The sequence below is a fragment of the Manduca sexta genome, unplaced genomic scaffold (genome assembly GCF_014839805.1).
Source record: "Manduca sexta isolate Smith_Timp_Sample1 unplaced genomic scaffold, JHU_Msex_v1.0 HiC_scaffold_2505, whole genome shotgun sequence".
NCBI classification, from domain to species: Eukaryota; Metazoa; Arthropoda; class Insecta; order Lepidoptera; family Sphingidae; genus Manduca; species Manduca sexta.
In genome coordinates this window covers 1-10362 of record NW_023593476.1, presented here as the reverse complement: position 1 = coordinate 10362, position 10362 = coordinate 1, and the positions used below count along the sequence as shown (strand labels likewise).

The window sequence follows — 10362 nt, the reverse complement described above, 5'->3', positions numbered from 1 at the left end:
ATTACATTAGTTCCATTATATACTATGTTTCTAACGATTATATGACAACTATAGTGGTTTTCTCAAAATTCAACGTCAGTGATGAATGGGTTGTAATATTGAATCAATGAGTATTTGGAACAGTTTAATTAACAGTGCAGTACGAGAGCAAGCCGAGCCAAGTACCTTACAGCACCTTCTTTTTGTAAAGTCGGTAAAAAATTAAGAAATTACCGCATTGGTGTGTATCGTTAAGAGCTCGACTCTCATGCATTTAACTACACTGTAATTCGTAAATAATATTGTATTTTTAAAATCAACAATCTTCTTCAAGGAATTGCTATACGATTCCACAGGATAGTATTTTATCAGAAATAGACTTTATTGCAATAACATAAAACTTATTCTCGTGCCAATCTTTTCGCTTTTAAGAATAGATAAGAATGTTTTTGAATAAATTTAGATTCGAATTAAGTCTTTTTTCCGCCATCTTGAATAATAAAATACCTAATTTTATAACAACATTCAACATTATGCCAATGATATGAAAACTCACTCATTAGTTGTTCCTACTTCTGAACATGTATACAGGGTGTTACAAAAAGGCGGTATATATAAAGCAAAGATTACGCGTATATTAAAAATTGTAAGAACTTTGAAATGTTATCAAAATTTGCAACAGTACTAATACTTTGAAATCGGATATCGAAACTGACAAAGTATTATATGTTTGAAACATACTTAGTAAATTGAAAATTGATCCTTCACCATTTATCATTATATTCAAGGGCCTTACTACGATCTTTTCGATTCAAATTTACAAATCCGAATACTCAGAAATCAACATGTTAACATATATGTGACCTTCAGAAATAAGTTATTATCGGTTTCCCCTATTTTGGACGTATTATGTATACCGCCTTTACGCAACACCCTGTATATGAACTTCTGAGTTCTTAGATATTAAAATATTCTAAATACAATCGCTTTTAACATGGCATCTAATTTGTTGCTGGCGTCATCAACTATTACATAATGCCTTTAAAAAAATTCTAGGTATTTCCAAGTTTCCCGTCTACCACCTTGACACAAAGTAACAGCAATTGTATAAAGAACATCAAATCGATTCTTAGCTTTCCTTGTTATACATCATCATTAAATACTTACACGATTTCTAAACCACAACATCCTATCCATATCTAGCCTCTATTACACGTACAATAGTTCCGCAGATTCTTTCTGTCACACTAAAGAGTTAAAGGTTGACTTCCGAACATTACTTCATACGCACTTTATTTTAGTTATACGCCTGTATTTACAAACGTTAAATATACACGCAAATCAATGCTATCTATATACAAAGTTAGCGCCTCTGCTTTCGGCATGAACCTTCGAAATACGTAGACTTAAGTTCGCATAGCGCTGTGATTGGTTAATATTGAGGTACCACTTTGAAGCTAAAGACAAATATGAAATTGCTGACACTACGCGTTAAGTCCTCGGAATATTGTATGTGATTACGAGTGATACACTCGCACATAGTAAACAGAGAGCCAGTAATAAAGGAGTGCTTGTGACAAGCGTCTACAAATACGAAGCATCAATCGGAAGTCCACCTTAAACAATCTAATGCCTCATTTAGACTATTGACGAATAACTTGGCAAATAATTCGTACACGAATATGACGATGTACTATGAGTAACGACTACATCACTATAAGTAGTTTACACACTCGTGTTTGTGACTATTCGTCTGTACTCGGCAAGTATCTAAATCAGGGCTTGGGTGGCAATCAGAAGACTGCATCTAACTTCACTCAACGCTACCCAACGCTGTCCGTTTCTTGGCTATGGGAAGCCCACCAACGACAATTGCCAGTATATCATCCTTGTTGAGACCGTCACAGTAAGTAGGTTATCATGTATTTAATATCCCATCTACCTGGTTTAAGATCTGAACTTCTTCCTATAAAAAATCTAGCCTTCTACCCTTTAAGTGGCTAAATAAAGTCTTTTTTCTTGCATTATTCAAGCTCCATTAAGAGCTAAGTCCAACCAGTGTTCAGTCATTAGAATATGTATCATATGGTTTTTAACCTATTTCTTCTTCTTTATTATTGATTGCTATGATTTTGAAAACTTGAAAACGCTCGGCGTGCTTTTCTTTTGCGGTTTGCTCTCTGCTACCTGTGAATCAAATGAAGGAACAGTTATATTTATACACCTAATACCTGATAGTCCTGATACCGTTGTTAGAGTGAAATCGTTTTCAGTTTTAAATTCACCGTGGTTGCCAAGTATTGTGATATTGCCTAGTAAAATAATACTTAACCATGTGAAATGAAATGAAATGATTTATTAAAATCTGTAAAATGTTATACATTATTTAGATTCCGTCAATATTAACTCTACCACCAGTTTGGAAAGCAGTTCTCACCAAAGAACGGGCAAGAAACTCTGGTGTTGCTCATTTCAAAATCAGTTTAAGATATAAACTACATGATACAGAGAAAACAAGCTTTCTAATTGTTACCAGAACTCCCTGTAATATAACATTATTTGGCAGGGTATTAAAAGCGTTTTACCTGGCCAACATAAATGACCATTAGTTGATAACGACAATTATAATTCTACAATTAATACATTAACTTTTAAGGAAGAATTGAGAACTGAGATTTATAAAACCAGATGAAAAATAATCTACCAAATATATTTTTTCTAGGATGTTAGCATTACTCAACCTGTTTATTCCACTTTATATTTTCCTATTGAATTAATTCGTGTAATAAACACTTATTTATTTAGAGTAAGGTTAGTTATTAAGAACGATCACAATAAAACTGTTTCACGGTCAACATCATATTCTCGGTATCATCCCGCTGACGTATTGACGTACGTGACTAAAGGAGCCTGTATTACCTGACGTACGCGTCAATACGCGTGACGTCATCGTTCATTGAATACCTGTATTGTTCTTATTTATATATTACAGTGAACTTGTTTAAATGGATTATGAGTTTTAAAAAACCCGCGAGCATAAACTGAATGAAGGAAAAATTCTGGGGTTGAATAACAGGAAAAAATATATAAGAAAAAGACTTGAGTCTAAATCAGACCATACATGTCGTTGTGAAGCTATAATATGCTTTAATTAGGCCTGATTTAATTGAATAATTTTGCATGTGGCCAGGTAACCTTAGAAGGTTTACTAGAAATCTAGTGACTTCTTGGAAGATGATGGTTTGCCCATGAACTAATTTTACTAAGCTATATATATGACAGTAGTTATACTATATAAGTTATAGAAAATATTGTTTTCTTTACTTTTGAACGCGATATTTTTTTGTTATAATGCCTTTCTTCTCTGAGACTATTTTTGTACAGTACAGTTTCTACTAACTGGAGAATTTTCAAAAATGGAATTATTTAAATATATTACTCCCTTGTGATGCTAATTTAGATTATTAGGTCTTTGCAACAACACATTGAACAAGAACTTCCAGATGTGTTTTCTCTAGCAGCAATATTTCAATAATATATAATAATGATATCAGGCCTGTATTTAATACTGTCTATCCCCTTGGTATGGGTCTCCCTCTACAACTGAGAAGGAGTAGATGTTAGTTCACCATGCTGGCTTAGTGCGGATTGGTGGATTTCACACAACCTCAAAATGCCTATCGAGAACTTCTCAGGTATGCAGATTCACTTAGGATGTTTTCCTTCCCCGTAAAGCAAGCAACAACGAAGATTAGATAGTGATATTTCAATAGTTCTATACATATGCGACGTGCTACTAAAGTTCGCAGATTTTAATTTTCCGTGAATGTTTACACGGTAATTGTTACTCTAAGAACTCACGAAGCGGTATTCATCCGCGCCCGCCATGGTTGCGGGTCCACAATTCCTGTAGAATCCAAATATACATGTCAAAAAGAAATGCACATTGCACGACGCGTTTTACGCCCGCAACGAGCGCGGTTGTACGCGGTATCCGCTATACCGGCGGACAACTAGAACCGCGCGGGCCGCGGGCAGTTCGCCGCACCCGCAGCCTCGGCGGGTAGCGCCAGCGCGCTCTGCGATCGATAGGTGTGCGACTGCAGTAGACGGCGGGGGGCACAGAAATCCGACGCCATTCTGCTCCAGTAACTTGACTCACGGTCCGCCCGCCGAGCAGCAGACGCGCCTTGTCCTCCTCGTGCGGCTCGGTGCAGCTGCAGCTTCTGCCGGCGCCGGATATACACACGGGCACTATGGCGCGTGGAGAGTGTAAGTCGGTAAGAAGGTGACTCACGGTCCGCTCGCCGAGCAGCAGACGCGCCTTGTCCTCCTCGTGCGACTCGGTGCAGCTGCAGCTTCTGCCGGCGCCGGATATACACACGGGCACTATGGCGCGTGGAGAGTGTAAGTCGGTAAGCAGGTGACTCACGGTCCGCTCGCCGAGCAGCAGACGCGCCTTGTCTCCTCCTCGTGCGGCTCGGTGCAGCTGCAGCTTCTGCCGGAGCCGGATATACACACGGGCACTATGGCGCGTGGAGAGTGTAAGTCGGTAAGAAGGTGACTCACGGTCCGCTCGCCGAGCAGCAGACGCGCCTTGTCCTCCTCGTGCGGCTCGGTGCAGCTGCAGCTTCTGCCGGCGCCGGATATACACACGGGCACTATGGCGCGTGGAGAGTGTAAGTCGGTAAGAAGGTGACTCACGGTCCGCTCGCCGAGCAGCAGACGCGCCTTGTCCTCCTCGTGCGGCTCGGTGCAGCTGCAGCTTCTGCCGGCGCCGGATATACACACGGGCACTATGGCGCGTGGAGAGTGTAAGTCGGTAAGAAGGTGACTCACGGTCCGCTCGCCGAGCAGCAGACGCGCCTTGTCCTCCTCGTGCGGCTCGGTGCAGCTGCAGCTTCTGCCGGCGCCGGATATACACACGGGCACTATGGCGCGTGGAGAGTGTAAGTCGGTAAGAAGGTGACTCACGGTCCGCTCGCCGAGCAGCAGACGCGCCTTGTCCTCCTCGTGCGGCTCGGTGCAGCTGCAGCTTCTGCCGGCGCCGGATATACACACGGGCACTATGGCGCGTGGAGAGTGTAAGTCGGTAAGAAGGTGACTCACGGTCCGCTCGCCGAGCAGCAGACGCGCCTTGTCCTCCTCGTGCGGCTCGGTGCAGCTGCAGCTTCTGCCGGAGCCGGATATACACACGGGCACTATGGCGCGTGGAGAGTGTAAGTCGGTAAGAAGGTGACTCACGGTCCGCTCGCCGAGCAGCAGACGCGCCTTGTCCTCCTCGTGCGGCTCGGTGCAGCTGCAGCTTCTGCCGGCGCCGGATATACACACGGGCACTATGGCGCGTGGAGAGTGTAAGTCGGTAAGAAGGTGACTCACGGTCCGCTCGCCGAGCAGCAGACGCGCCTTGTCCTCCTCGTGCGGCTCGGTGCAGCTGCAGCTTCTGCCGGCGCCGGATATACACACGGGCACTATGGCGCGTGGAGAGTGTAAGTCGGTAAGAAGGTGACTCACGGTCCGCTCGCCGAGGGCAGCAGACGCGCCTTGTCCTCCTCGTGCGGCTCGGTGCAGCTGCAGCTTCTGCCGGCGCCGGATATACACACGGGCACTATGGCGCGTGGAGAGTGTAAGTCGGTAAGAAGGTGACTCACGGTCCGCTCGCCGAGCAGCAGACGCGCCTTGTCCTCCTCGTGCGGCTCGGTGCAGCTGCAGCTTCTGCCGGAGCCGGATATACACACGGGCACTATGGCGCGTGGAGAGTGTAAGTCGGTAAGCAGGTGACTCACGGTCCGCTCGCCGAGCAGCAGACGCGCCTTGTCCTCCTCGTGCGGCTCGGTGCAGCTGCAGCTTCGGCGGCGCCGGATATACACACGGGCACTATGGCGCGTGGAGAGTGTAAGTCGGTAAGAAGGTGACTCACGGTCCGCTCGCCGAGCAGCAGACGCGCCTTGTCCTCCTCGTGCGGCTCGGTGCAGCTGCAGCTTCTGCCGGCGCCGGATATACACACGGGCACTATGGCGCGTGGAGAGTGTAAGTCGGTAAGAAGGTGACTCACGGTCCGCTCGCCGAGCAGCAGACGCGCCTTGTCCTCCTCGTGCGGCTCGGTGCAGCTGCAGCTTCTACCGGCGCCGGATATACACACGGGCACTATGGCGCGTGGAGAGTGTAAGTCGGTAAGAAGGTGACTCACGGTCCGCTCGCCGAGCAGCAGACGCGCCTTGTCCTCCTCGTGCGGCTCGGTGCAGCTGCAGCTTCTGCCGGCGCCGGATATACACACGGGCACTATGGCGCGTGGAGAGTGTAAGTCGGTAAGAAGGTGACTCACGGTCCGCTCGCCGAGCAGCAGACGCGCCTTGTCCTCCTCGTGCGGCTCGGTGCAGCTGCAGCTTCTGCCGAGCGCCGGATATACACACGGGCACTATGGCGCGTGGAGAGTGTAAGTCGGTAAGAAGGTGACTCACGGTCCGCTCGCCGAGCAGCAGACGCGCCTTGTCCTCCTCATGCAGGCTCGGTGCAGCTGCAGCTTCTGCCGGCGCCGGATATACACACGGGCACTATGGCGCGTGGAGAGTGTAAGTCGGTAAGAAGGTGACTCACGGTCCGCTCGCCGAGCAGCAGACGCGCCTTGTCCTCCTCGTGCGGCTCGGTGCAGCTGCAGCTTCTGCCGGCGCCGGATATACACACGGGCACTATGGCGCGTGGAGAGTGTAAGTCGGTAAGAAGGTGACTCACGGTCCGCTCGCCGAGCAGCAGACGCGCCTTGTCCTCCTCGTGCGGCTCGGTGCAGCTGCAGCTTCTGCCGGCGCCGGATATACACACGGGCACTATGGCGCGTGGAGAGTGTAAGTCGGTAAGAAGGTGACTCACGGTCCGCTCGCCGAGCAGCAGACGCGCCTTGTCCTCCACGAGCGGCTCGGTGCAGCTGCAGCTTTTGCCGGCGCCGGATATACACACGGGCACTTATGGCGCGTGGAGAGTGTAAGTCGGTAAGAAGGTGACTCACGGTCCGCTCGCCGAGCAGCAGACGCGCCTTGTCCTCCTCGTGCGGCTCGGTGCAGCTGCAGCTTCTGCCGGCGCCGGATATACACACGGGCACTATGGCGCGTGGAGAGTGGCGGTAAGAAGGTGACTCACGGTCCGCTCGCCGAGCAGCAGACGCGCGCCTTGTCTCTCGTGCGGCGGCTCGGTGCAGCTGCAGCTTCTGCCGGCGCCGGATATACACACGGGCACTATGGCGCGTGGAGAGTGTAAGTCGGTAAGAAGGTGACTCACGGTCCGCTCGCCGAGCAGCAGACGCGCCTTGTCCTCCTCGTGCGGCTCGGGCGCGGCCGCGGCGCGCCGGTGCAGCTGCAGCTTCTGCCGGATGGCTTGCGACAGGATCACCCTGCAGTACACACACGGTGATCAACATATTCCGTTTAACTTAAAGAGTAGTCATACGATTATTGGTATACATATCGATATATAAAACTTAAAAATTCAGGTGTATAAAGTCGTACTAAATTATGTAACACCCAATCGAACTTCAATTGCATAGAGCGCTGTCGTCGTATGTTAGCTAAGTAACAGACGACGCGCTGTCACACTACGAAACAATGATTTATATTCCAAACCCATTCTAATCACCAAAGGTTGAATGTCAATAAAAAGTAAACACAAGCTAACAATCGACTCCATTTCGTTATAAACAACAGACAATAGTGCAAAGGCACTTAAAATTTACCTAACATCAAATATAGCTGTAATGCCGGTATTAGCAAAATCCAGCATGACTCACTTCCTAGTGTCAGTCTTGGTGGCAAGCAACAAATCCAGCCAAGTCCAGGTGACGTTGTGGTACTCGAGGGTCGGCAGCACCAGCGGCAAGTCCCGGACATCCTCCAGATTCTTCTCTTTGCTGCCCTTGTACGACACCCTCACTGGTACTTCAGGTATCTTGATGTATATGAATAGCTTGTTCTTTTCAGCACGCTCCTGTTGTTAAAGAAAAATGTGGTCATAAATCGATGAAAAAATGCACTTAATACAAAGGTTCTAAGTGGCGTTTTAATGAAAGACTTGCTAATCTCTAATAAAGAAAATACCTTCATCTTCTCAACATCATCCTTGTCCCTCTTATCCCTCTTCACGTAGAAGTTGGAGTTTGAGTCTTTGCCCTTCTTCTTCATCTTCTTAGAGCCGGTGGAGACCAGGCTGGCGGAGGACGAAGGTCGTAACGTGCCCTCGGCCTCATCTTCCGCATCATCCATAGCGTCAGGGTCACGCTCCGGGAAGCAGAACTTTAGCATTGTGTTGAAGAACTTCTTTGTGAGACCTGGGATGTAGAAATATGTCATTTGTATAAATAAAGGAATAGAAAGCGAAAGAGATAAATAATTAGGGATTACATAACAATAAGTGATCACATTTAATACATTTTAAAAGCGATCATTGGTACTAAACTTTAGTGTAAGTAAGGGCCATAGTCGACCCAATTTTATGCAACCTATAAGATTATTAAAGATTTAAATTAATAATCTTTTGTAACGTTAAAGTTTATATTAATTCTGCCCAGCGTTTGCTGCTTTCAAATATTATATCCTATTGGATTTTATGAGTCGAGTTAAACTTAAGGATACGCTATTCACTTCTATAATACAATTATAGTGTCTGGCGAATCAAACTATTATTAAATAGCCAGTGAAAATTAAACGCAAATTAAACTATCTCGTTATACACATATAAATAAACACGAACTGACCTCAAAATAATTGGCATAAACAAATATTATTAACATGTTATTTAATATTTATTCAAGTGTAATTATATGTTTATTTCAAGCTTGTAATGATATAAATGAGGCAATGTTTTGTTTTTTATAGCAGGTCACTTAACTTATTGCCAGAGGAATTTTGAGTCCAGCCTTAATGGAGTGGGAACTGGTGAGGAGAGTAACATTAGTCGCGTTTCGTCAGAATGTGTAGATCCGGTAATCATAGGCCGGCATAATTGTATCGAGTGGTGATTGATAATCATCTCCCATCAGTCGACACCATCCGGACCTCAATCCGCATACCATGAGGTAGTCACTACGGCCGTATAAAAAAGGGCTGCCAAGAATCTTACTCATCAAATCAGTCTCTTCACACCACGATATGGTAGATACTTACTTACACTTTTATAGTTTAAAACAGGACTTATAACTACATGCATTAATTCTTGGTATATTACTAGCTTTTGCTCCCGGTTCTGTCCGTTTATCCGGCATCAAAATCTTATATGTTAATTAGGGCATTAGTCTATCTGTGTGTCATTACAAATCTATTCAGTGGTCCACTTTGCCTCAAACATTCACATCCATTAAGTTAGAATGAATATTTCTACATATTTATGTAATAAATTGTAATATAAATAAAGTATTTTTAAAGTATTCAATACAAAACAAAGGGCTAAGTACACATCCTATTAGTAATATTTTATTAAAAAGCACACTTTAACCACAAAACCGCAAGAGAAAATTCTGATAATTATTCATTCAATAAATAATTTTTATTTGTTTACTCTAGATAGGTTTGTTTATTTTTTACAAAAGGAAATATCATGAACCTAAACTAAAATAATTGTAAATATTTGTTAGCTATTCCCGATGACAAGGTATTTTAGATGTAATAAATGTAAACACAGTGTATAGCAACATACCTTCGTTCGAATCACGTTCAATTACAATTAAAGAGACTAGTCCTCAAGTTACAACATTTTTACTACATTATAGCATATGTAATAAAATACACGTTTTACCTACCCTTATACTTTATTCAGAAATCCTTATCTCGGCTGCTTTTCAAGCATGTTGTATGTTCAGTATGAATATAAAATGCTTAATTTTATGAAAAAAGAGTTCTATGTCCAGGAATGAACAAATACGATACAATAGGCTCCTCCCTTATCATATCATGGGAGACAAGACGAACAGTAGGTGTATTAATTGCACCTCCTGCTTACCCCTTCGTTATCATACATGTTTGTTGTAACAATGATGATGAATATTTTTACATATCACGAACTCACCAATCCGTATGGGCACGATGTTGACCTCGAAGTGTTCCTTGACGGCGATCCCCACGGGCGGGCGGTCGCGGCAGAACACGCGCAGCGCCGCGCGTCGGGCCAGCGGCGCGCGACCCGACGGCTCCTGCGGCACCAGCACCTGCGCCCCACCGCGGCATTAGGGGGAGTGCACGTATGACGTCACACATGTTACACAACTTCAAAACTACACGCATTGAACTTACAACGCATGCATGATTACCTTTGCACTACTCAAACAGTATGCAAGTGCGTCTTACATAACTGTGTAATAGAAACTCAGCTTTACACGTAAACACTGATGATCCATACAAAAAT

General features: G+C 45.1%; 1 protein-coding gene across 1 annotated transcript; it reads right to left on the bottom strand.

The window, feature by feature from the left end:
• Nucleotides 1-1841: 1841 nt before the first annotated feature.
• LOC119192234 (protein KIAA0100-like) lies at nucleotides 1842-10169 on the bottom strand. Its single transcript, XM_037446063.1, has 5 exons — nucleotides 10027-10169; nucleotides 8064-8293; nucleotides 7757-7953; nucleotides 7252-7363; nucleotides 1842-2166 (listed from the first exon to the last, which is right to left on the bottom strand). Exons 2-5 carry the CDS (start codon nucleotides 8265-8267, stop codon nucleotides 2104-2106), a joined length of 576 nt encoding a protein of 191 aa, XP_037301960.1. The 5' UTR covers nucleotides 8268-8293; nucleotides 10027-10169; the 3' UTR covers nucleotides 1842-2103.
• Between the last annotated feature and the right edge of the window lie 193 nt (nucleotides 10170-10362).

Bases quoted from the DNA above. Each gene is read 5' to 3' on its own strand.
- LOC119192234 (XM_037446063.1), bottom strand. From the start codon at position 8,267: ATGCTAAAGTTCTGCTTCCCGGAGCGTGACCCTGACGCTATGGATGAT. The intron at 7,954-8,063 runs GTATTTTCTTTA...CTTTAACAACAG, and splicing joins ATGATGTTGAGAAGATGAAG to GAGCGTGCTGAAAAGAACAA. The intron at 7,364-7,756 runs GTGAGTCATGCT...TGTGTACTGCAG, and splicing joins ACCAAGACTGACACTAGGAA to GGTGATCCTGTCGCAAGCCA.